At 62.5% G+C, this 24,825-nt stretch overlaps 11 protein-coding genes across 11 annotated transcripts; all 11 read left to right on the top strand.

Moving 5' to 3' along the window:
* Nucleotides 1–246: 246 nt before the first annotated feature.
* Nucleotides 247–3,435, top strand: LDBPK_252050 (kinesin, putative; the record flags this gene model as incomplete). The annotated part of the gene is made up of 1 exon (XM_003861487.1): nucleotides 247–3,435. One exon carries the CDS (start codon nucleotides 247–249, stop codon nucleotides 3,433–3,435), a length of 3,189 nt encoding a protein of 1,062 aa, XP_003861535.1.
* Nucleotides 3,436–3,668: 233 nt separating this feature from the next.
* Nucleotides 3,669–4,637, top strand: LDBPK_252040 (acylphosphatase, putative; the record flags this gene model as incomplete). Its single annotated transcript, XM_003861486.1, has 1 exon — nucleotides 3,669–4,637. One exon carries the CDS (start codon nucleotides 3,669–3,671, stop codon nucleotides 4,635–4,637), a length of 969 nt encoding a protein of 322 aa, XP_003861534.1.
* Nucleotides 4,638–5,504: 867 nt separating this feature from the next.
* On the top strand, nucleotides 5,505–8,702 carry LDBPK_252030 (kinesin, putative; the record flags this gene model as incomplete). The annotated part of the gene is made up of 1 exon (XM_003861485.1): nucleotides 5,505–8,702. The coding sequence occupies one exon, from the start codon at nucleotides 5,505–5,507 to the stop codon at nucleotides 8,700–8,702; it is 3,198 nt and encodes a 1,065-aa protein (XP_003861533.1).
* An 830-nt stretch (nucleotides 8,703–9,532) lies between these two features.
* LDBPK_252020 (hypothetical protein, conserved) lies at nucleotides 9,533–11,524 on the top strand (the record flags this gene model as incomplete). The annotated part of the gene is made up of 1 exon (XM_003861484.1): nucleotides 9,533–11,524. The coding sequence occupies one exon, from the start codon at nucleotides 9,533–9,535 to the stop codon at nucleotides 11,522–11,524; it is 1,992 nt and encodes a 663-aa protein (XP_003861532.1).
* A 406-nt stretch (nucleotides 11,525–11,930) lies between these two features.
* Nucleotides 11,931–12,626, top strand: LDBPK_252010 (hypothetical protein, conserved; the record flags this gene model as incomplete). The annotated part of the gene is made up of 1 exon (XM_003861483.1): nucleotides 11,931–12,626. The coding sequence occupies one exon, from the start codon at nucleotides 11,931–11,933 to the stop codon at nucleotides 12,624–12,626; it is 696 nt and encodes a 231-aa protein (XP_003861531.1).
* Nucleotides 12,627–13,341: 715 nt separating this feature from the next.
* On the top strand, nucleotides 13,342–14,814 carry LDBPK_252000 (hypothetical protein, conserved; the record flags this gene model as incomplete). Its single annotated transcript, XM_003861482.1, has 1 exon — nucleotides 13,342–14,814. One exon carries the CDS (start codon nucleotides 13,342–13,344, stop codon nucleotides 14,812–14,814), a length of 1,473 nt encoding a protein of 490 aa, XP_003861530.1.
* Nucleotides 14,815–15,579: 765 nt separating this feature from the next.
* Nucleotides 15,580–16,620, top strand: LDBPK_251990 (hypothetical protein, conserved; the record flags this gene model as incomplete). The annotated part of the gene is made up of 1 exon (XM_003861481.1): nucleotides 15,580–16,620. One exon carries the CDS (start codon nucleotides 15,580–15,582, stop codon nucleotides 16,618–16,620), a length of 1,041 nt encoding a protein of 346 aa, XP_003861529.1.
* Nucleotides 16,621–16,970: 350 nt separating this feature from the next.
* Nucleotides 16,971–18,143, top strand: LDBPK_251980 (hypothetical protein, conserved; the record flags this gene model as incomplete). The annotated part of the gene is made up of 1 exon (XM_003861480.1): nucleotides 16,971–18,143. One exon carries the CDS (start codon nucleotides 16,971–16,973, stop codon nucleotides 18,141–18,143), a length of 1,173 nt encoding a protein of 390 aa, XP_003861528.1.
* A 679-nt stretch (nucleotides 18,144–18,822) lies between these two features.
* Nucleotides 18,823–19,485, top strand: LDBPK_251970 (hypothetical protein, conserved; the record flags this gene model as incomplete). The annotated part of the gene is made up of 1 exon (XM_003861479.1): nucleotides 18,823–19,485. One exon carries the CDS (start codon nucleotides 18,823–18,825, stop codon nucleotides 19,483–19,485), a length of 663 nt encoding a protein of 220 aa, XP_003861527.1.
* Nucleotides 19,486–20,426: 941 nt separating this feature from the next.
* On the top strand, nucleotides 20,427–20,846 carry LDBPK_251960 (hypothetical protein, unknown function; the record flags this gene model as incomplete). The annotated part of the gene is made up of 1 exon (XM_003861478.1): nucleotides 20,427–20,846. One exon carries the CDS (start codon nucleotides 20,427–20,429, stop codon nucleotides 20,844–20,846), a length of 420 nt encoding a protein of 139 aa, XP_003861526.1.
* Nucleotides 20,847–22,673: 1,827 nt separating this feature from the next.
* On the top strand, nucleotides 22,674–23,135 carry LDBPK_251950 (hypothetical protein, unknown function; the record flags this gene model as incomplete). Its single annotated transcript, XM_003861477.1, has 1 exon — nucleotides 22,674–23,135. One exon carries the CDS (start codon nucleotides 22,674–22,676, stop codon nucleotides 23,133–23,135), a length of 462 nt encoding a protein of 153 aa, XP_003861525.1.
* Nucleotides 23,136–24,825: the final 1,690 nt, after the last annotated feature.

Genomic DNA, 24,825 nt, shown 5'->3' with positions numbered 1-24,825 from the left:
AGGTGCTGTACTGGCCATATCAGCACCCGCGCCCCCTCTCTCCCTCCCATCGCCCTCCCCTTTTTCGCTCTGCGCGTGCGTGTTTGTGTAGGGTGGGCGGATTGGTGGAGAGTTGGGTCAGTGGGTGGGTGTGTACATCGCTTCCACATACGTCCACATTGTTCTTGTTTCATCCTTGATTCTTGCCTGCCGCTATACTGAGTTGTGGCCCCTCCCACCCCCCTCCCTCCCTCTCTCCCGCCCATCATGCACTCGCAAAGACCATGTGCCGGCTGCAACGCCCGCTGCCAGCACGACCGAAGCGCGTTGCCGTCCCTGATGAGTCAGCAGGACGAAAGTTTCACCGGCAGCAGCCCGCGCACGGCCTCGGTACACAGTGAGGCGCGGCCGCATTTCAAGGGGCGCTTCCCCTTCGCCACGGCGGCATCCTCGCTGTCAGAGCACTTCGACGGCGCCAACCTCTACTCCGGCGCCGGTGCTACCAACACGCGCGACAACTTTAGGGTGGCGGTGCGCGTGCGCCCACCTCTGCACCGCGAGCTGCACGGCTACCGACCCTTCGTCGACGTGGTTCAGATAGCACCAGAGCACCCCAACTCCATCACCCTCTGCGATGCTCTGGACACGGAGGACGGTCGGGGGGCGGTGTACTCGCGCCAGAGCTACACGTTCGACCGCGTCTACGCGGCCGACGCAACGCAGGAAGACGTATACGAGCTGAGCGCGCGGCCAGCGGTCCTATCGGTGCTAGAGGGCTACAACGCCACGCTCATGGCGTACGGGCAGACGGGCACAGGCAAGACGTACACAATGGAGGGCTTCACCAACGAGGAGGAGCGCGGCATTATTCCTCGCGCCGTCGAAGATGTCTTTGTGCACATAAGGGAGAGGCGCCGCACCAGCGAGGACACAAAGTTCCTCGTGCGGGCCTCTTACATGCAAATCTACAACGAGGTCATCTCGGACCTGTTGGAGCCGCCGGCCACGGCGTTCGCTGCCGGCAGCGGCAGCGGCGGCGCCAGTCGCAGCAGCAGCCTCACCGTGCGCCACACACCCCAGCGCGGCGTCTACGTCGATGGCTTGTCGGAGTGGATCGTGCGCACCCCAGAGGACGTGTACGGGCTCATCGCGAAGGGCACGGCGCTGCGGGCGACCAGTGCCACGAAGCTGAGCGAGTTGTCCTCCCGCTCGCACGCCATCTTCACAATTGTCGTGGAGGCGATGGAGGGCGACGAGGCGAATCCGCTCTCCTACCGCTTTGGCAAGCTGAACATTGTCGACCTGGCCGGCAGCGAGAAAATCCGCCTGGCCGGGGTCACGGGGCAGAGACTGGAGGAGACCAAGAACATAAACAAGTCGCTGCACGAGCTTGGCAACGTCATTTCTGCCTTGGCCGCCAAGCCCGGCGCGCACGGCCGTCGAGTGCAGCGGCACATCCCGTTCCGCAACTCCGCCCTCACGAGCGCGCTGCGAGACTCACTTGGCGGCAACTGCAAGACGACGCTGATCGCGTGCATTTCACCGGCGTTGGAGTCGTACGCGGAGTCTCTCTCCACGCTCATGTTCGCCAATCGCGCCAAGAACATTCAGAACCACGCCGTGGTGAACGAGGGCATGAGCCAGGCAACGCTGCTCAGGGCGTACGAGCAGGAACTGCAGCGACTGCGGCAGCAGCTGCAGGAACGCACGGAGATGGATAGCGGTGACGGCAATGGGCTCATGAGCTCGACTGACACCCATTTGCTGCTTTCCGAATTGGAGGAGGACCGACGGCGTGCGGAGGCGGACCGGCAGGCGGCTCTTGCGGCGCTTGAGAAATCTTCGGTGGCACATCAGGAAGAGATGCGTGCGCGCCAGGAGCTGGAGAGTCGCATACGCGAGCTAGAGGCCATCATGCGGGAGGGTGGCATGGAGGGCAACCCGCGCACCAGTCAGGAGTACGCGGAGCGGCTTCTCGAGCTGGACAGGGAGCGTCAGGCCGTGGAGGAGGACAAGGAGCAGGTGGAACGCTACAAGCACCTGCTGCTGAAGCAGCGCGACATCATGCTGAGCCTCACCACCCGACTGAACGACCGCGACGAGACGATCCTGCTTCTCCAAGAGGAAGTCGACGCCTACGACCAGCACGTGCAGACGCTGGAGGAGGAGCTGGAGCTGTTGGCACGGCAAGGCAACGCAGAGCGGCGGGCCACCTCACCGCCGCCGTCCTCGACCGCGATGATGGTTGTGAACCCGCAGCTCGTCGGGAACGCGAGTGAGGCGCAGGCAGCAGAGTACATCTACCAAAGGCGCGTGCAGTCCCCGTCGTCGGAGGCTGGCGCGCGGGCCGGTACGCCACAGAGATACCGATCCTTCCTTCAACCGAGCCGCACTGTTACCGCGGAGGAGCTCGCCGTGGAGCTGGTCATGCTACAAGGCCGCAAAGACGCCGTCGCGGTGGCTGCTTCGGGCAAAGACAGGAGCGGATCAACCGATGGCAGCCTCCTCAACGACGCGGAGCTGACTCGTATCCTGCAGCAGCGCGCCGACTCGATTTTGCACGCGCATTACAACGCGCAAGTGGCGCAGCTGCGCTCCACCGTGGCGGCGCTGACCCTTCAACTGCGCAACAGCGAGGACAGGGCGCACATCGCCGACAAAGAGGCGCGCCTGCTGGCGCATCGACTAAGCAGTGGACAGGATGGCGCCACCATGGATGCGCTGCAGCGAGAACTGCGAGCGGAGTGGGACTCGCGCCGCAAAGCCTACGTCAGCACGATGGACGAGGTGCGAGACGCCGTTCGTGCCGACACGGCAGAGAGGGCGCGGCTTGGGCGCGAGATCGACCGCGTCCGCGTGGAAGTGCAGCACATGCTTGAGACAACGTCCTCGTCGGCTACCGCGTCACCTGACACAAGTCGGCGGTCTGCTGTTAGCCGCGTGTGGCAGCGGCTGCAGGAGGTGGAGGAGGAAGTGCGCCTTCGCGGGATATTGGCGCAACTGCCAGATGTGCTCCTTGACGCTGAGGCTGTACCCCCATGCAATAGCAGTGCCACGAGCACAGCGGATGGGGAGCGCAAGTTGCGCGATGCACAGGCGCGGGAGACGGCGCTGCAGAAAAGGATCGAAGAGCAGCAGTGCCGCATCGCATGGCTGGAGCGGGAGATGAAGGGTCGCGCAAACGGCCGCGAATCATCAGAAGCGTCCGCCGACGACACAGCGGAGGTGGCAGCGCTGAGGAGGAAGCTGATGGTGCACGAGAAGGATCGGCATGCCATCCGCACCATCCTGGAGCACCGGATGAAGAGCAAGATTAATCGCATCTGTGAGCTGCTACAGCTCACCCACGCCGACGCTGCCGACGGCAAAGATGGGGCCAGCAAGCTGAGCAGCGAGGCGCTCAGTCTGCAGGGACTCATTCACGCCGCTATCAAGGCGATGGATGCAGAGGTTTAGCGCACTCGCACCCTCTCTCTCTCACTCGGTGACTGTAGCCGGTCTCCCTCGTGTGTGTCTGAAGCGATGCGGTGATGAGGGGCATTGAAGGGCCCTTCCCCCCCCCCTCTGGGTGTTGGTGTGCGTGTTGCCTCACGGTGGCCTTTATCTTCGTGTGCTTCCTCCCCCCCCCCTGCTCACGATGCCGCATTCAAACGGCGCGACGCCAGGAGCCGACATCTACATATATAGATATGTGTGTTTGTGTATGCGTGCGTGTGTCTCAGCCAGTGGGAGACGCAAAGGTGTCAGCACCGATGCAAGCCTGGGCAAAGCCGGGAAAGAGGCGCCTCCTCCCCGCCCACCGCCGTCTCGGACTTTGTGGTGGCGGGCGCTACGCACTTGCTCTCGCTGCCGCAGCTGCTTTTCATGCCCCCCCTCCTCCTTTCCTCCCTCGACTCTCCCATCACAGAGCGTTCGATTACCAAAGGAAAGGCAGCTCTGCTCGCGCATGCATACACAAACACGCGGGAGCTCGAAAACAGACACACCCCCTTGACTGCGCTCTTCATATTCACGATAGAGGACGCTGCGGCGGCCGTGGTCAACCCCATGGAGGCGTCGCGCTACATCTACACATATCGCATCTTCGTGAGCGGTCGTGTACAGGGTGTCTTCTACCGCAAGTACACGGCGCTCAAGGCCACGGAGCTGGGCGTGACAGGCTTTGTGCGCAACTTACCAGACGGCCGGGTCGAGATCTTGGCCGAGGGGACCAAGGAGCAAATCGGCGCACTGGAGGCGTGGTGCCACAGAGGGTCGCCAAAGGCGCAGGTGACGGCCGTGGACGTGGAGGATTGCACGCAGGTGGTGCCTCCGAGCGGCGGTGCAGAGGCGATGGCGAAGCCGCCGATGAACCGCACGATGAGCGGCTTCGTGGTGAGCCGCTAGTGGAGCGGAAGACGGGCAAGAAGATGAGCAGGCGGAGAACAGCGGGAAGGATCCACTGCATCTTTTTTTTCGTGCGTGTGTTATTGTCGTTAGCTTCCCTCGCCGTGGTTGCCCGCGTTCACCGGCTTTCTCTTGTCGTGGCGCGGTGGTTTCTGTTTGACTGCTTTGTGGAAGTAGGGAAAACCGTCCCGGTCTTGCCCACAGAGGCCACCCCCTCCCTCCCTCCCTTCCCCCTCACCCCTCCTCAACTGTCGCTCTTTCACATTTCCTGATGGTATGGCCCCTCGCCTTCTCGTCTTGCTGTTCTTCTTCGGCATGGGACAAACGTGTTCTTGCCACTGCACGGTCTTGCGGCTTCTCTGAAGGAGGGAAACCGGGGTTACCATGTAGAGTACGCGAGCACGTGTTCGGGCGATGAGCATGTGCGCGCGGCATCACTTTCCATCCCACTGCTCTTCTTCAAGTGCGTCTGCTGTGGTAACAGACGACTGAAACTGAACCCTGCACGCTCAGGCACATAGACACCCGTAGAGCTGCACGTGTGTACGCTTTCGCGTGCGTGTGTGTGTGTGTGTGTGTGTGCTCCGCGTCGCGTTGCTGTGCTCGAGAGATACAAACTACGTGTCCCCTCCTCATCCCTTTTCTGCCCCTCACACGCCATCGCGTCCGCCGACGCAGGCATACGCGCGCACACCGTAGACTGAGAGTTGTAACTTAGAGCACAATACAGGCGCTACGTGTGTATGTGCGTGTGTGCGTGGTACCACACGTTGCATTCTCACTTTAGAAACACCTTAGATCAAGCCACCAACTCTACTTTTTCGCTCCTACACAAGACAGACACAGAAGGAGCAGCACACTCACAGCCATATCATTATCATCCTCCTCTCCCTTACGATAACGACGACGACGGCCACCACCACCATCCTCTCTGTCCGACTACAGAACTCACGCAGAACACACGCGCAGAGGTCAACTCCGCTCATCAATAAGGTCTGTCGATCCTTTTCTCTGTCTCCTTGGGTCCTACACAGGCTGGACGCACACCCCACGGCACACACGCACGCGCACTCGTTCTCTCCCTCCCTCGAGGCGATTGCCATCCTTGCAGCAGCAAAGACGGGGACACGTGCGAGGCCATGTCGTCGTCTAGCATCAAGGTGGCGGTGCGCTGCCGCCCGCTCTTTGGGCAAGAGCGCCCGGCCGGCGGCCTTGACATTCAGAGCCGCCGCATCCTGCTCGACTCCAAGACTTATGACCCAGACTTCACCTTTTCTCCTACGTCGACGCAGGAGGACGTCTTCCAGGCATGTCGGCCGATACTGCAATGCGTGAAAGAGGGCATGAACGGCACGATTATGGTCTACGGCCAGACCGGCACCGGCAAGACGTACACCATGCTTGGCAGCGAGGACGGCGAGCAAGGCCTGGTGCACAAGGTAGTAGCGAACATGCTAGAGCATGTGCAGCGGAAGATTGCAGACGGCGCACAGTGCGCGCTGACGCTGTCCATGATCGAGATCTACAACGAGCGCCTCACGGACATGCTCAGTCCGAATGGGGAGGAAGAGGTGACGCTCATCTCCGGCTTCCCGCGCTTCACCCACAAGGCGACGCTGTGCAGAGTCAACGACGCCATTGAGACGATCCAGCGTGGCCTGTCGTGGCGCCACACGGCGGCAACGCTGATGAACGAGCGCAGCAGCCGCTCGCACGTCGTCTTTATCTTCGACATGGAGGAGTACAATGCCTTCACGGAGCAGACCGAGGTGGCGCATCTGTTCATGATCGACCTGGCAGGGTCGGAGAGTTTGAAGAAGTCCCAGGCCTCCGGCGTCGCGGCAGGCGAGGCTGGCAAGATCAACAAGTCGCTGCTGGCCTTGAAAAGTGTCTTCCTCGCGCTGTCCAACACGAATGAGGCGACGCGGCCCAGCCATGTGCCGTACCGCGACTCGAAACTGACAGAGCTGCTACAGGACTCCATCGGCGGCACTGCCCGGACGCTCATGATCGCCTGCATCTCGTCCGTTGGCCGCGACATCGAGGAGACCAAGTCGACGCTGCTCTACGCCGTCAAGGCCCGCAGCATCCGCAACGCCGCCAACACGGAGAAAGAGAAGCTGCTTGTCCGGCTGCGCTCGATGGAGGTCGAGAACCAGAAACTGCGCAACCGCCTGCAGGAGCGGGTGAACGAGCGGGGCGGGTACTACGTAACAAAGGAGGAACATGAGCAGACGCAGGAGATGGCTGAGTCGTACGACCAGCTTAAGGAGGCGGTTGAGCAGCTCATGCAGGACCGTCAGAGCAGCGACGCGCGGCAGCACATATGGGAATCTCAGGTGAAGGTGCTGAAGGCGCTCTTGGTGGATAAAGAGGCGGAGCTGCAGAACTTCAAGGAGGTGTACCATGAAGCACTGAAGCGATTCGAGCATCAGGCTGCTGCACTCCAAGGCGTGATACGCGGTGGGGTCGCGGAGGCCAAGGACGCAGTGAAGACTTCCTTCGCGGACAACTACGCGCGTCTACAGGCGTGGCGCAAAGAACTGCTCAACTCACTGGAGGAGCCCGTGCCCACCACTCTCCCGCCGCCGCCTCTCTCGCCCGCTTGTTGTTCGCAGAACGACGCCGCTGCTGCGACGGCCGTGGCGAATGAGGAGGAGGTGCAGCGTCAGAAGGCAGACGACAGCGCCTTCCGGTGCCCTCTGGACGCCGTTGCCGCAATGTCTCCAGAACGGCGCAGCTGCCCGCCGCCTCCCTCGCAGGCCTTCCCCAGTGGCGGCACTCAGTCGTTGTCGCAGACAGCAGGTAGTCGTGGCGTCGCAGGCCCCGTCCCTGATGGATCCCCCTCGCGGACAGCCGTCGCAGCTGCTGCGGTCTCCCACCCTGGTCGGGCCATGGCTGTTGCCGCTCCGTACTCCGCACGCGGTAGCACCACGTCATCTCTCCAGCGCGGCAGCGTCACCTCAGGCGCACCGTCGGCCTCGGTGAGTCCGACACGCCGCGCCGTTCGTCCTCGGTGCGGCGGTGGTGGCGCCGCGGCCAGCAACGGCCCTCGCCGTTGCCCCGTGGGCAACAGTAACGGCACTGGCGCTCTTCGAGGGAGCGGCGCTCCACCACTGTCGTCTCCGCCCCTCGGCGCCTGTCCGCCTCCGCCGCTGACACCGCTTCCTGCCACCGCTGTGACTGACGTGCCGGCAAAGGACGGTAGCGAGGAATACTGCGGCTCGACGCTGGCCACCAGCGTGATGGACGCGTCAGCGCCCCTGCTCGTATCGCGAACTACAAGCAGCTCCGTGGCGCCGCCAGCGTGGTCTGCCGTGATGGCGGAGTACGACGCGCAGTGTCTTCGCACTGTGCGCCGGCTGAACAAGTCGGTGGATGCACTGCTCAGCGAGTGTCTGAAGCTCTTCACCGACTACAAGGAGCACGCGGAGCGGGCGGAGCTCAATCGGCAGCGCGGCGTTGAAGAAGTCTGCCAGCGACTGCGTACCGATCTAGACTCGAGTCTGAAGCAGCTGCAGCGAGTCGAGGCAGTCGGCGAGCGCGATGTGCAGGAGGCGCGTGAACGGTTCAGCGATCGGCTCCGGCTGAGGGCCAAAATGCCGTCCTTGGCGGACGCGGCGCCGTTCCAGTTGGCGGTGCGTGATGCGTGTGCAGAGGTGATACGACACGCCACCCACTTCTTCCCCCATGCAAGCACCCCCGCCGATGCCGAGGCAGCGCTAGACGTCATCGTGCGCAATGTGCAGCGCTGCAGTGCCACCTTCACCCTTCAGGCCTTGGGCCCGCTGTCGTCGAGCGCCGTCAGCGCCCATGCTGCCTCGGTCGTGGCGTGTGGCACCACAACATCGTCGTCGTCCGCGGCCAGCTCGCCCATTGTAGGCCGCGCGGTGGGTGCGTGGGGCGGCGGCGGTGGTAGCAGCAGCCCACAGCTGGCGAGTTTCGTACCCATGCCACCACTGACGGCCACTCTCCCGCGCGAGTCACCGGCGGCGGCGCCCCTGTGCTCTCTGACAGGATCGCCAGGCAAGGAAGAGGTGCGGGAGAGGGGCTCTGTTAGTGGTCACCTCCTGCAGGGGCCTCGAGGGACAATGCACGTGTCGGCGTCTCAGCAGCAGCAGAGTGCGCGACCGTCATCGCTACGCGGCAGCGCGACACTCACGACAATGCCTGTAAACTGCAGCCGCGGCGGTGACGGTCGTCGTGGTGGCAGTGGCAGCAACGTACCGAGACCTCACAAGCGAACACGCAGCGCTGCTGCCTCTTCGACGTCTTCTGGCGGAGGAGCGCCGTCCTCCTCTCGCCGCACGACGGCCACGCGTCGATCCGGTCACTGACACACACACACACACGCACGTGCGCACCCGAGAAGGCGCGCTTCAGCCTGTGCAATGCGCGCATGAGAGACATCATCGTCACCCCTCCCCTCCATCGTGTACGTCTGTGCGTGTGTGGGCGCGCATCCAAACATGTACACAGGCGCATGAGGCCAGTGGATCGAGATGACACGATAACGGACGCTGTGACCCGGCATTGAGCGGCAGGGTGGGAAGCCTTTGGTTAGAACAAGAAGGAGCTGTGCTGTCACGCACGGGGCTCTGCAACACACCGCCATGCACCATCGCCCCGACCCTTTCCCCGTAAAGTCGCGCATACGTAGGTGAGCACACCCTCAAATGCATCAGTGTGCCTGGTTGGAGTGGAGGATTTGGGGAGGGGAGAGACATCAAGGCAGCCGTGTAGCGGATGCGTTGTGATGTCCCTCACCAACGTGGAGCAGCGCTCCTCCTCCCTTTCTCTCTTGCTAGTCCTCGTGCACGGATGTGTGCCCCTCCGCCACATCGGTCGCATATCGGTGAGTCACGTCAGCATCGCCTTTTGGTGTCCCGCTCGCTGTGACTCTCGCACCTCGTCTCCTCCTCCCTCCCTCCCCTCCCGTCACCACCTCGCTGCATCACCACCAAATCGACTACGACGCCGATGCACGCCCCCTCTCCCTCGTACTCAACGCGGACACACGTGCGTCTGCCTGCGCGAGCTGCGGCCAACGACCCATCGGCGGCAGTACGGAGCCATCGCTTACATTGTGCCGTCAGAGGTCTTTCTGCGTGTGTCTGTACATGCTCTGCGCCCACATAAGCGAAATACGCATTGGAAAGCGAACAGCATGAACCTCCAACCATTTCGAATCGTGCAGCCGCTCTCCCGCGTCCTTCATCGCACCATGCATCAACTGTTGTGTGAGCCGCAGCAGACCTTGCCACCCGCCGTGACCGACGCGCTTATCACGTACTCCCTCTACGAGCAGGTGCCACACGCGGAGCTGCTGAAGACCCTCCTGAATGGGTTGAAGCGGGCCCAGCATGGGGATGCCGTGCTGAGCAGCGACGATCTTTTTCTGCCCTTGAAAGCGGTGCGGCGCGCACTCGCCGGTGTGCAGCAGTTCCCTCTCACCACAGCTGAGCTGACGACGTTAAAGCGCGATGTGGAGGTGGGTGTGGTGCGCGACATAACGCGGCTGTCCACAGACGACCTCTCCTCTGCCGATGTGGGGCTGCTCTGGGGATGCGCCACTCAGTGTTCACAGTGGGACTGCGTGGAAGAGCTTCTACGGCACTTCCCGCTGTCGCGCACGCTCAGCTTGCAGAGCGCGAGTGAGTACCGGGACTTGCTGATCGGAGTGTGCACCCCGCAGTTTGTGTCGCAGGCTCATCCGCGCAGTGCTGACGGCGAAGACGGGGGCGCTGCGGCGCCCGCGGAGAAGGACAATGCGGCCCCTACCGTACGCCATGCTGAGGCGTTCATACAACGCATTCTCGGTGTTGAAACGGTGTGGCAGCGATGTCGCGAGGCGCTGGAGGCAAGCTCGCTGCCGCTCCTCGTGAGCGGCGGCTCGTTGGCAGACTCGGCTGCGCTGGAAGAGCGAGACATGCACGCCATCGCGTGCGTCATGTGCGCTGCCACGCTCGAGATGCAGTGCGACATGCCGGCTGACTCGGCCCTCGCCTTTCCGTTCTCCGCGGCTGAGTGGGCGCAGTATGTCGGTGGTGGGGACGGCAGTGCAACTGGCAGCAGCGGTACTCAGTGCGTGCGGCCGAGCACGATTGGGGGGCTGTCGCTTCCTGTGTGGTACCGCCGGATGGTCGCCCTGCATCAGCGCTGCGTCCCAGACTTTGTGCGCGCCTCCTTCGCGGCTGCCGTGGCGGACGACCTGCTGCGGCTGTACCAGCGCATCGACACGGAGTCGTTGGAGACATTCTTTTTGTCGTTCCTGCCGCTGGTGATCGCTGCGGCGCCGCGCATGGACTGCAGGACTGCTTTGCGCGGTTATCACAACGACGTCATGTCGAAACTCTTCTGCACGACGCCGTCGGCTTCCTCTGCCACCAGCGGTGGAGGCGATCGCGCTGCAGCAACAGGGCGGCGCGGCAAGTGGGCTGTCAATGATGCCTCAGTTTTGGCGGCACCAGCGTCTGGGACTGCGGCCGCCTCCTTTGCGCTCTCTGCTGACATGGTGATGCGAGTGATGTTGGCGGAGGTTTGCATCCAGGAAAAGGGGAAGCCGCTGCCGGAAGCCCACGTGCCGGCAATGGAGTCGATGCTGCGCACCGTGGTGGGCCATCTGCGCCGTCACCTACGGAGTGAGTCGCGGTCTCGCGTGGTGCCGCAGTATAGCGTCACTGCCGCCGAGCCTCCCGCGTCGCTGTGGAAAGCATGGAATTCGCACCGCACCTCGCTGCTGGCGATTGTGCTCAGCGAGGTGCAGGAGCGCATGTCCGGCAGTGCTGGACAGGGGTCCGCGTCGACAGTTATGAACCTCGCTGGGCAAGGCCTTCAGCTGCTCCGCCCGCTCATATCGATGGAGGTGATAGACGAACGCGGAACGGCGCGGATGGTGACTAACCTTCTGTCTTCTGGCAGAGGTGCTGCGCTCGAGATCGGTGGTGCCGCGTACGAGGCGGAGCTGCAGTCCTTTGCGCTGAAGCACGTGCAAGACGGTTTTGCGCGCACCGACGTGGCGGCCATTGTGCAAACCATGGAGAAGCACCTGGGCCACGGCTGCAACAATGGTGGTGCTGGGGGCGATGCAAAGGTGCTGTGCGCCTTGGAGGGGCTGAAGGCGGCTGAGCTGACGCTACCGTTGCGATCGTGGTCATAGGCGCGAGAGACGCCGGGCGTGTGTGTGTGTGCCTTGCGTGCATTCTTTCTTGCGGCCAGTGCACCCGGAGGCACACGCACACACACATACGCACAGAGGGTTTTGAACGAAAGAGTGCCAGCAACCGTGCGGGGGGGGGGGGAAGCGCACGTCTGGCAAAGGACATGCGCGCGTCCGGCGAAGGAAAGAGCCGGACGCGATCTGCCTCCTCCTCCTCCTCCCCTTCCTCCCCAAAACAACGAAGAAATCCGACAAGCGATGCAGTGAATGTCCACACCCACCCTCCGCCTTCTTCTCCGCACGCCCTCCGTTGCCCTCCCTTTCCTGCGCGAAACCCCACCCCACCCCCTCCCATAAATCGGCGCACCCCCCACGCACGCAGTCAAAACGTTCTGCCCATGTCACCATGGCGGCTCGTCTGCTCGAGCCCACGCACAGCAGTGCAGCAAGTCTGATGCCTACTGTACTCATCATATCAGGTTTTCCGTGGTACACGAGTGAGCTGGCGGTGCACCGCTACCTCACGGATGTCTACCCGGCTGCGGAGCCAGTGACCACACGACTCTACACGAACCCCACGAATGGCGCGAGCAGAGGGCACTGCTTTGTGGAGTACAACCTGCCACCCTCCTCCGCAGCGCCGTGCACCTCTGCGGTCGCAGCAGCAACGGCGAACAGCTTGAACGGCACCGATGTGAGGGCCATAGCAGGCGGCTTCACCGCCCAGGGGAACAGCAGCGGCGGCAATGGCGCGGTGGACGCGCTACTGCCGCCTGTTCTCCGGGAGGTGAAGCGGCGCGTTGAGGAGCACCCGTACGAATGCGTGTACTTGAAAGTGCACGCCTACGTCCTGACATCGCAGCGGTGGAGCCGCGCCGGCCGGCTCCCGGAGTTGCCCACCGACCCCCCGGCAGCTCTCTGGCGTGGCAGGGCTGGCGTCCTCGTCGGCTATGGCGATGAAGGCTTCTCGGTGCGTGCCGGGCGGGAGCTGGGCCTGCCGAACACGGTGACCGCCGACGGGAAGCTTCAGCTGGAGCGGCTGCGCAAGCGCCTCCGCACAACGTCCGCTCGGCGTGCGTCGGGCCACCTCTCCGCGGAGTAGAGGCAGCAGTGTTCGCCAGCGTTTGCGGCTGCAGTTTATCTGCGCACGTACACCCGGGCCCCGCTGGCGCGTGCTGCTATCGCTGTCAGTGCCGCTCCATCGCACACTTGCATGTGGGCGTACGAGCCACGGATAAGGTCGAGGTCGCTTCGCGCGCCTGTGTGCGTGCTTACCTACGAATGCATTAGCCGGCCTGTCAGTTGCGCAGAGGGCGAGACGCGCAAAACTGTGCCGCGCATGAGTAACACAATGACTAGCTTGAAGATGTGCGGTTGTGTTTGTGCTGCGTGGGGGCAGGGGCATGGCCTTCATTGCTCGACGCTTGTGGTCGCCTTTCGCGCCGTGCAGTGCTCGAGGCAAGCCAAGACAATGTAAGCAGGCCTCTGCTCCGCCCAGCATTGCCTCCTCTTCGCCTCGCTGGCATCCCTTTGACCCCGCTGAGGAGTGACTTGCACCCTTCTCGCCCTCTTTCCCTCGGCCCTCCCCTCGCGTTACCCCACACACCGACACACACCCGCCTGCCTCTCTGCCAGTTGGCTGAGAGTGAGAGAGCAGAGGGGGAGGGGTCAGTCAAAGTCCCTTTTCGGTTCTCTCCATAAACTCACGCGCTCACGTGCGTGCACTCATTCTAGCACAGGGCGCCATCGTGTGCTGAGAGGACCGCGGAGGGACGCAGTCTCCTCCGCCATCTCCCCTTTCATCGCCTCCATCGACGATGCAGTCGGCCTCATCTCGCGTGCCGCGGAAGCCGGCGGCGGCGAGTAGCCTCGGCAAGCCAAGCAGCAGCGGTCGCTGCGGAAAACCGAATCGTCCGCAGCCCACTAGCTCCTTTTCCAAGACCGCGCAGCCTGGCACGGCGGGACGTTTCGGCACCTCCACCGCGTTGGTGGCGTCGCACTTCACCGCCGGTGCGCGTGGGCAGTCTACTCCGTTTGTCGGCCAGGCCGACAGAACGGGGCGGGAGGGATCCGTCTGTGGCCTCCGCGCCCCGCAGAACGGTGCCACAGGTGCGGCCGCCCACACCGAAAAGCGCCAAGCCGCCAGAACGAAGGTCGTCGACGACGCCAGCGCCCCAGTCGTCGTTGTCGGCCCTGAGCGGGACTCGGTGCCCTTCCGCCTTTGCTGCGAGGCCTTGGCGGAGGGGTGTGTGCAGACGTATATGCATCTCTTCGAGCTAGCCCACCGCGACCCCGTCTGCGTCGACACGCTCTCGCGAAAGTTCTTCAACGTCCCAGATGACCGCCTCGCGTGGGTGCAGCAGCAGCTGTCCGCCGTGGAAGTCCTTCGCCGGCAGAGCGAGTTTGAGCAAGTGTTCACCCACTGCGAGCAGCTCGCCAACTATTTTGAGAGCGAGGGCGACTACGCCGAAGCTGCGTGGTACCACGAAATGGCGCTGCATTACATGATGGAGTCACTTGATCGCACCCTTGAGCAGCGCGCCCGTCACGTGTACGCCACATTTCAGGAGCGGCAGGGACACTTGGAGGAGGCGGCCGCGCTCTACGACGCCATGTACCGCCTCGCCGTCGCCCTCCGTGATGAAGCCGCACTCCAGGACGCAAGCCGCTGCCTCGTGCGGGTGCATCAAGCCCTCGGTGAGGCCCTAAAGTCCAGCGACCCTGCCGCTGCAGCGCGGCACTACGCGACGGCTGCCGAAGCCGCGGTGCGCGGCAAGAACGTCGTTGATGAGGGTGCCGCCTACTCGGCCCTTGGCGATGTGAGTGAGGCGCGCGGGGACCTGCCGCTGGCCCTCAAGTACCAGCGCAGCTGCCGCGCCGTGGCGCAGCAAAATGACCTGAAGCCGCAGGAGTGCCAGGCGACCCTGCGTGTGGCCGACCTGGAAGAGCGGCTGGGGCTTAAGCTAGAGGCATCCACTACCCTGCACGAGGCGCTGCAGTTGGCGAAGGAGCTTGGGGTGCCACGGCAGCTCTGCATCGCCACCATGCAGCTAGGCGAGGCGTACCGCAGCCGCAACCAGGAGGACGAGGCTCTGCAGTGCTTCGACGAGAGCTTCGCCGCAGCAATAGAGGCGGGGGATCAGGAACTCATCGACACCGTCCGCATTGCCATGGGCTTCGCGCGCGGCGACTACTACCTCACCCACGCCTATGGCGGAAAGGGCTACCTGCACCTCGTCTACACGGACATCCGCGCGCAGCTGGCGTGGATGAGCGGTGGCACGCTGTGACGTGGCTCGCTTGCTTACGTTGGGTAGAATTGAAGCGAGGACGCCAGTGGTGGTTGAACGCGTCTTCGCTCGCTCCCCCCCCCCATCCTCCGCTTCTTGGCTTGCTCATGTGCTCCGTTGTGTGTGTGTGTGTGTGTGTGACTTCCTTGATGTACAACGAACATGTACCGTATATTGATCTCTATGAGGTCCTTGGTGTGTGCGCGAGTGCGTGTGCGTACGTAGCCCGCGCGCATGCCTGTCTATCCCGCCCGCGGCCCCCCTCCCCCTTCCTCCTTTTGCGTCTTCCTCTCTGGTTTCGTGCTCTCGATGCTACAGGCGCTTTACTCGGACTCTGAGCTTACCAATGCAGTGCCTGAGCAGTCCGAGGCCAAGCGAACAAAGTCTGCGTCACAACGCTCCCATCAGGCCGCTCTCGATGGGATCAGGTGTAGGCGGGCCTCTTGTGCACTGCCGTCGTCGCCGTGACCGCCTCTGAACCCTGGAGCAATCTCCGCGCACAATACAAGTATCCAATGTGCGCGCGCATCTGTGTACGTATGCGTGCGTGTGCGGCGCGGTGCGGCTACGCGTGTTCTCAGCGCACACCTCTGTGTTTCTCAGACTCTTTCCATCCCACCCCCTCTTCCCTCGCTGATCTCTCTCACGGCAGTGGATAACGGGTGCGCTCGCGTACGCTGAGAGAGGCGTGTGGCAATCACCGAGACGCCGTACACTCTGCCTGCTATTTCCATACTCGTTTTACTGGGCTAAATTAGCTGCATCATGACGGCGACGGCGAGTAACAGGGCACAAGCCGTTGCGGCCCTCAAGCTGCAGCGGGATCGCAGCACCACGTACCAGCAATGGACGTTGCTCTTCCACCGCGCCATCACTGGTGACATCACCGCCACGGAGCTGCAGCGCAACATCCAAGGTATTGTCCTGCCAGAGTTTCAGCGCATCAGCACGCAGCTGCGCACGTTGCAGAAGGCGCTGACGGAGACGGCAGTCGAGACGGAACAGCGGCAGAATGGCCACCCCTCCCCTCACTCACCTGCTGAAGCACCAGAGGGTCCAGCAGACAACAGGCAGCAGACGAGCTCGGCGCTGGCAATATGGATTGATCGCTTGCAAGACCTGGAGCGCGAGCACTACACGGTGACGCTGAGCTTGGCGAACCAGCTAGTTGAGCATTGCACGCCAAACGTGTGTCTCGAGTCGGAGAGCGAGCCGTCGACAGCCGCGGAGGCAGGGAAGGCAGAGGAAGGCACGCCGAAGCGCACGGGCGAGCCGGCGGACATCAAGTCTCTCTTCAAGCCGGACAGCAGCGACGATGAGCAGTACGAGTTGGTAGAGAGGCGCCCAAATCACATCGCGCACAGTCCTCCAGCGCCCTCCATCGCTGCCGCCTCTGCGCCTGCCCCAGCGCCTGCGACGCCAACGCTACGCGTGCACGACGTGGAGCGCTGCACACTGCTACGGCTTATCCCCCCGCGTTACCGCACGCATCTGTACTTTGTAAAGTGCCGCGGCGTCATGGACAGCCTCGGCGGCCCCCCCGACCACTCGGCGAATGGCGATGATGTCAATGGCACGGAGGGGAGCACGGCACGCGTGGAGGAGGAGCTGGTCGCGCTACCCTCCAAAGGCGCGCGCAGAGACGAAGCACCCATCCTTGCACACTATGCGCCGTCTGCCGTGGCGTGCCGATGTGCGGGCTGGTCAAGCGCCGTGGCTTCCATCATCCACCGCCAGGAGTCGCTTCGCGCCGCCATCGAAGATTTATGCGAAGAGTTGCAGGGTGAGATCAGCGATGATGCGTGAAGCCGAGCAGGGAAGAGAGTATGGTGGTGAGTTGCGTTGAGCGTAGCAACTGCGGCCCCCTTGCCCTACCCCACCTCCCACCCCCTCCCCCCAGCCTCGCTTACCTGCGCGTGCTCCTAGCCACTGCGGTAAAACAGAAGTAGAGCAAGCTCAGCCAGGAGCACGAGAGAGTCAAAGGTAAGATTCACGTCACCCGTCCCCCACCTACCCCTCTCCTCGAGTCCCCCGCATCTTGTCCTCCGCGCACGTCATGTGAATATTGCGGGAATGCGGCGGAGGTCTCAGCCAGTCTGCGATACGTAGTGATTTTCTCTATCTTGAGTCCACCCGTCGACGCACACGTCTCCGCAATGTTCTCACCTCGCACGCGCACGCACACACACAATTGCAAGACACCATCGTCATCACGCTCGTCTCTTATCGCTGCGCACGGCTCTCTTCCACTTCCTCTGCCTCGCACAAGTGCCGCGAAGAGCATCATCGCCTCCGCCCCTGTCCGCCGCAACGAGATGGTCAACATGCAGAAAAATGTGGATGCCTTCTACGCCGAAAACATGCCATCCGAGACCCAGGCACGGCTGTCGGCCTACAAGGACACTCTACTCGCATTCCTTGAAGGCGTGGCTCGGTCTTACCCTGACTGCCCGGGCATCGCCTTCATCACGAGCGGCGGCACGACCGTACCTCTCGAGGTGAACGCCGTCCGCTTCATCACGAACTTCAGCAGTGGCGGCCGCGGCGCGCACCTCGTCGAGGCGTTGGCAGAGCGTGGGTGGGCCTGCGTGTTGCTGCACCACCGCACCGCCATTATGCCCTTTCGACGCGTACTCGATACGTTTAGCACTGAGCAGCTCTTTGCGGCCGTGGCATCCCCGCCCGTACCCAGCGCTGCCGGCACGGACTCGGCATCGACAGCGGGCGCCGAGTCCACGCCGGCAGCAGCGTCCAAGGCTGAGTTGCATCGCGTCGCCGAACTCTACCACCGCACGAAGGGCCTTGTTCACTACGTCGCCTACGACACTGTCGTCGAGTACATCTTTCTCCTTGAAGTCGTCTCACGCACGCTGTGTGGCACCGCTGCGCCACAGGTGCTGCAGCAGCGCCCGTGCTTGTTCTTCGCGGCGGCCGCCGTGTCAGACTACTACGTGCCGCTTCCCAAGATGTCAAGGGAGAAGATCAGTGGAGGGGATGGTCTGACGCTGCATCTGTCCAACGTGCCAAAGGTTCTACTGCTGCTGCGGGAAGAATGGCTGCACCGCGCAGCGCCAGACGCGACGCAGCCGCTCGTCGTCACATTCAAGCTCGAAACATGTGAGGAGGCTATGAAGCGCAAGGCGATCGGCAACCTGCACGCGTACCGCTGCGACGCCGTCGTGGCGAACCTGCTGCAGAGCTACAAAGAGTGGGTGCTGGTCTACACGAAGAGCGGCGACGACAGCGCGCCGGTGCTGGTGCGGCGGGGGGAGGCGAAGACGATCGAAGCCGCCCTCTGTGATTCACTTATTTCCCTCTCGCGGCCGTGAGGAGGCGGTGCATCTGCGATGTGGGCGCGGTGCCCATTGCCGTAGTGCCGCTCCATTGTCAGGCGATGCCCCTTTTCTCTCCGCCCGCCTGCCTGCATACGCGTGCTTGTGTGTGTGTGTGTGTGTGTGTGTTCGACTTGAATCCGTATCTTCGCCCCCTCCCTCCCTCCCTTTCTCCCTGTCGAGACTCCTCCTCTTGTCTCTCGCTCGTGCTTCCGCCACCGTCTTCCCCTCCGGATCTTCACACGTTGAACCTTCTTCTCCCTGCACGGACGCGAAATAATTCTGTACGAAGAAAGAGGAAGTGAAGCAAGGAGCTCCGCGGCGGCGAAGCGCACGAGCATGCGTGCATGTGCTGGTGTGCCGGTTCTCTGACACTTTTACGCTCCTGGTCACCGCGGTGCTACAGGTGCGAGCGGATGAGGTAAGTAGAGAAAGAATGGTTGCGTATCGCGTGCGGTGTGGAAGGCGGCATGTGCACACGTGCACGTGGCGCACCAACCGAAGAGTCTGCTTCGCCCCATAGACGGCGTGGAAGGAACGGAAAGGCGCACACGCCGGTCACCCACCCACCCCTGTTAGTCTCTGCTTGGCACACGCAGCTGTTCCTAAGCTCTCCCCTCCTCCTCCTTCCCCCTCCCTCATCTCTATTTCTATCCCTCTGTGTACGCGTGTGTGCATGATGGGATCGTTGTTCGTGGAAAAGTGCACACCTCAGTTGTACGCGCAGGGAGCTCCGCAGAAGCACACAACCGCGAGGATGAGCTCGAGTGTCTGTGATGCGCCGCAGGCGACCACGTGCTCCACCGCTACACCAGAGCACCCCGCTGTGGAACTTCAGCCAGCCCTTCGCCAGCGTACCATCACCTTCTGCTTCCCTGGCCCCAGCTCGGTATCGTCCACAGGAGCGGCGGCGGCAGCGGAGGTCGCGGACGACGGCAATGATGAGAGCATCCGTGTGGTGCTGCACCTGTCGGTCCGCTGCTTCGTCGATTACGTGCTTCTCTTCGTGACGGAGGAGCAGACGTGTGCGCCCGGTGTTCTTCTCCGCTACGACGCGCCGGCTATCGGGCCCGGCGCTTTCATGTATGATGATGAGACGCCGTCACTCGACTTCGCGGTTCTGCTCGGCCTCCGTGACCACCCGCTGACGAACCTTCTCGCGAGCGCTATAGCCCACCGCATCCGTCGCTACGGCGAGACAAGACCGCTGCTGATGGGGCTCAGCGTCGTGCAAACGGCGAAGAAGCTGAACAGCAGCCACGCCAAGAAGCTTTTTCTTGACGGCGCAGCGTCGAACCTGCTCGAACTGGCGTGGGAGGTACAGTCGCCATCAAAGTGAAGCGGGTGGCCGAGAAGGAGTGTTACTCACTCGCTCTTACGCTGCTGTGCAAGAATGCACGCCCCCCGGCTACGGGGCACCTCGCTCAGCGCCGCGGGCCGTGAGCTGCACATGCAGCGGAAGGGAAAGAGCTGAGAGGCAGGCAGGCAGAGACTGTATGTGGTGTGTATCTCTCCTCTCTAAAACAACAATGATAACAGCACACACACGCATTTTCGTGGAACGACGTGAGAGCGCGAGTACGTCGATCTCGATGGGAAGAAAGCGCTGGAAGAGATCCACCGTCGCGTCTTGCAAGGCAGAGGTAGAGTGATGCAGCACCGTGCTCGAACCCACCATCTAGCCCGGCCCCGCCACCGGCCCCCCCCCCCACGCCCACTCCCCACCCCCAACAACAACGCACGCATTTGTCTTCCCCTCTTGCTGCTGCCTTTCCTTGGTTGTAGGCACACAAGTCGATTCGGTAATGCCCTCGCCCCACCGTCTTCCTCTCCAACTCTTTCCCTGCTCGGCTTGTGCTGCTGCTCGAACACCGGATCCTGCCCAACACATACGCATGTACACATTACACATACATACAGATACGCATACTCACACGCACGCACAGACTCATATATATATATATGTGTGTGTGTGTATGTCTGCTGGAACGCCAGCGCCTGCACGTCTTCGCATTCGTTCCTCTTTTGCCAACTCTCTTCTCCCTTTCGCCTTTGATTATTTTAGCTTGATCGTGTTGGTCACGCCGATCCACTTGCACCCGGGGTGAGGCAGCGGCTACCAGCACAACGACTCGTTGCCGCGCCACTCGAAGCTCACCAACGCCAGTCTGCGTGTGTGTGTGTGTGTGTGTGTCGGTCTTCGCTATTAGGGCCGGAGATCAGTATCAACCTTTGCGGCACAGCACCCTCCTCCCTCCATCGCTCTCTCAGCTGATTGCCATGTCCGGCCTTCGCCAGCTGATCATCTCGGCCTTCTTCCTGGTGATGGGCTTCCTATTCCTGATTTTGGGCTGCACCGTTGTAAGGAAGCGAAATGCGTGGCCTTTGATGAGCCTTGCGCTCTACTGCTTCGCCCCCGTCCCCTTCTTCTTGTGTGGTCGCGGCGCCGACAGCGACGACTTCATCGACTTTGATGACGAGCCGCTGGATGCCTTCAGCACAGTCGGCCTCTTCATGGGCGGTGTGCTGCTTATATCGGGTCCAGGTCTGGCGGTGGTGCTCTATCACACCTCCGTGATTTGCGGCTTGGCACTCTTCTTCACGCTCCTCAGCGGGGTGTGCTTCATCGCGGCGGGCGTGTCACTCACCGTCGCTGATGGTGGCGATGGCGACGACGCTGCTGACGGGTACAACTTCTAAAATGCGAAACAGGAATCCGGAAGAGCCACGTTGGCGGACGTATTGATGCGTCTGCGTGCACTCCTCCTCTTCTGCTATTCATACCCTCGCCACACGTACGCACGGCGCGTAAGACGGTGAGCCATGCTTGCGTCGTACGAAGCATTCTGTTGCTGGATCTGTCTCTCTCTCTCTCTTGGCGGTCTTGCTTTTTTTTTCTCGGGTTGTGCGTCCTTGTTGGGCAGGGAAGAGGAAAGGGGAAACGCACACGAGGAAACACGCACTCCGCTGCCTCTGCCTCTCTGCCTTCCGCAGGGGACCACCTCGCTCCATCTCACCCTTTTCGTCTTTGCTCTCGTTGTCTGCTGCGGCTCTGCGTGGAAGTCGACGACGGTCACGGCGAGGAGGCGGGATTGTGTGTGTGTGTGTGTGGGGGGGGGGGGAGGGGAGGATGGTGCCACCGAAAGAGTAGCGCACCAGCGAGATCACGTCACACGAGGCTGTTCTGCCGTCCTCTTCTTCTTTCTGTGCTGTTGTGCTGTATCATCACTCGTTCTGTCTGCGTGTGTCTCCGCCTCTGCCCTCGCTCGCCTTCTTGGCCTCAGCGACAGCGGCCAGAACAGCATCCCCCTCCCCCTCGGCTGAGCTTGTCTGGCAGGAGAACGAGGTGAAGGGAGGGGGTCACGCAGGTAAGAGACCACCTGCATGGACGGTATGCGCCTTTTTCAATGACCGCAATGTAGACAGGTGGGCATTGGGCGTGGGTATGTGTGTGTGTGTGTGTGTGTGTGTCGCCGTCTTTACGCTTCGCACATCGGCATCCCCTCGATGCCCGCTCATGCGTGAGAGTGTGCAGCCTGTGCTGCCTCTTCGCCATCACGCCGCTATAATACTCCGTCGCTCACTCTCCTTGTCGCCCGCTCGTCTCGGGAGGCGGCTGCAAGGGAACTTCGGAAACGCACGCATGGGCATTCTAGCTGGGTGCGGGGTTATGTTCACATATGGGATCCTTCCGTGCATCACACACACACACACACACGCCATTCTCCAATGCCCTGCTCCTTCGACACAATCAACACATTATTCCGTCCACTCTCAACTTCTCAGCATGACGGCCCCTCCGCCTCTACGACGGCGGCGGTCATCGAGCTCTACATGCGTCTTGAGCGCCTCGCCATTCAAAGTGGCTCTAATAGTAGACCAGAAATCGCATGCGACCAGGGCGACAACGATGGGTCAGCGACGTCAGTGCGTGCATCGCAGCGTGGCTCTGCCGTGTCGTGCCGGTTGGACGGAGGCCGCCTTCGGAGCACCAGCAGCCCTCAACTCTTCTTACTGGGTGATGATGGAGTGGTGCGCGAGCTCGCTACCGCGCTGCAGGTGTCGTCGTCGTCGCTGCTCAACAGCCATGACAACACTCCGCCGCATGGAACAGGGTTGGCTGCAGCGCTTGATGGCATCATCGGCGACGCACAGAGTCGTGTGTACGGAACTCCGGATACACCGTCTTCTTTCCTGCGGCGGGCTGATGAAGACAGCGGCACACTAGCGCCAAGCTCATCATCCCACGCAGCAGCGCCGCCACCGGAGGTGTACACTCTCTCCAACAGCCTACGCGGCCTGGAGTCCATGCGCGCCGAGTTGTGCGGGTGGTGCAGCGTCGTGCTGCTCTGCTACCACGTTGCGAGCCCTGTGAGTTTGGCCCTGTTTGGAGAAGAGGTAGCCCCCTCTGTCTTGGCTGCGTTAGCGACGGCGGCACACCTGACGCGTCCAGCCACGACCACATAAACGACCGCAAGCGTCGATGTGCTTCTCCCACAGCGGACGACAACGAGAGCTCACTTACCAATGCACAGGAGAGGCTGGGGGTGTGGCCTCCATCGCCTGCCAGCTACGCCGCGCCATGCTATCGCCATCGCCGCTACCTGTATGTGTCGTGGTCGCTGCAGAGACGCGGGAAGAAAGCGATACGCGTGGCAAGCAAGCCAGGCGCGCATCACCTATGCGCAGTGTCGACGACGTTGTAGCCTGATGGCGATGCATGCCTTTCCATCTCTTTCACTCTATCCTCCTTTGCACACGCACACGCACACACACAAACTCCACTATGGCTCTCCTCGTCGATATCAAGCTTGCGTCACGCATGCGCGCGCGCACACACACACACACAGATACGCTCATCGCCTACGAGGGTTGGCTGGATGGAAGCCTGCATGCCGGCTGCGACTGCCCCATCTCTTGTCCTCGTGGACATGGGGGCGCCACTCCAGGAATGTCTGCGGCGGCTGCATGCGCAGACAGCGCGCGTAGCAGCGACGCTCGCTGCTGAGCAACAGGACAAGCTGTTCGGTGGCACGGCAGCGCCGTCGGCAGCGGCCCTCCTCTCCGAGTACCGCGCAGTGGCCTCCGATACCCTCGACAGCAGCGACAGTGACACCGCGCAGCTCCGCCGCCGCATTGCGCGGAAGCTGCAGCGGCTACGGAAAGAGCGACACATAGACCTCTGCTCCCCCACTGCGTTCCCCGACGACGTCGACGACTTGGCGGCTGCACTCCCGGCAATGCCGGCAGGGGCGAAGGCGCGGAGCGAGGCGTCGGGCAATCATGCCAAGGCACCCACCCGTGCACCCCCGCCGCCACCGCTGTCGGACGACGTGTGGGTGGTGCAAGGCGGTGGTGAAGACGAGGACGACATATTCGGCTGGGTCACACAGCGCCCCAACGAATCGCCGCATCCCGCCTCGGAGCGAGCAGAATCTGCCGCCTCACCTCCACGCGCCGCGGCAGCTGCGGTGGCGGGCACGGCCAGGGTCACAGCAGGCGAGGCGCACGACGGCGAAGGCGCCGTTGACGCTCTGCTGAGCCGCATCGCGTGCTGTCTCGGGGACGTGGTGGAGTGCAAGTGTCGTCATGTCGCGACAATCGAAGGCGTTTATCAGCAGCTGATCACACTGCAGCGCTACGCGGAGAGCCTCTTGAGCATGCGCGAGGGCAGCTCCGGCGGCGCGGCGGACAGCCTCGGTGCGCGGCTGCGTCGTCTCCTTGCCTACCAGCCCTCGCACACCGTCGCCTCGGAGGAGGAGCAGCAGGTCTGGCAACGCGCGTGGACGGCAATGGGGTGCAACGCCGCGTCTGCGCTAAGGGTGGGTACATCTGTCGAGATGATCGACGTGGCGGTTCTTGCGCGCGCCAACGTGCAGCGCTACGAGACCCTGCAGCGGCGTTGGATGGCGGTGCGGCAGGCGTACGAGGCGCACGTGGGGCAGCTTAACCAGCAAATGGCGCTGGCGGCCCTTCGGCTGGACAAGATGGAGGCCATGTCGAAGTCGGCGCAGCATTAGCCCCATGGCTGATGGCAACAGGGGACGCACTTGCCACGCTGACCATCGTTCCCTACGCTCTCCTCGGGCCCTCCTCAGCCAACCAACCCACTGCTGCGGCAGAGCCACGACCGGGTCTCTCTCTCTTTGGCCAAAAACGATGATCGGGTAGATGTTTACGTATGCTGTATGCTGACCTGCTGAGTGCCAGCTGGTGCGCGACATTCTCTCTTGTCCGGGCCGTTCCACATCCCTCTCCCGCTCTGTGCGAAAGGTAATCAAGCACACTACCGAATAGAAGGACACCGAAGGCTATCTCTCGCTCGCTCGCTGGCGGGGGTGGCCAATGCCACCTGCCACCCCCGCCCCGCCCCTACAGCGAAGCCAGGCAGCTGCCTTTCTTTCCTTGTACGTCATAATTACCTTCTCCCTCCCTCTGTCTTGTTGTGCGCGCCGCCGCCGGGCCCTTCCTCTGTCTCTCTCATCACCGGTGCTGCCTGCACACACGCACACACACACACACGCACGCATGCACATAAAAACCAGCGAACTCACTGCAGGGTGGTGTGAAGGGGGCATCGTGTCTCCGTCCCGCGCCCCTTTCGCTCATCTCACCCACACGCAGCGGCATACGTGGCTTGTGGCTCTCACTGGGTGTGCTCGTGTCGCTGTGGTAGATT

The sequence above is a fragment of the Leishmania donovani genome, chromosome 25 (assembly GCF_000227135.1).
Source record: "Leishmania donovani BPK282A1 complete genome, chromosome 25".
NCBI lineage: Eukaryota > Euglenozoa > Kinetoplastea > Trypanosomatida > Trypanosomatidae > Leishmania > Leishmania donovani.
The sequence above is the reverse complement of the archived record's forward strand: the minus strand, read 5'-3'. Positions and strand labels throughout refer to the sequence as shown.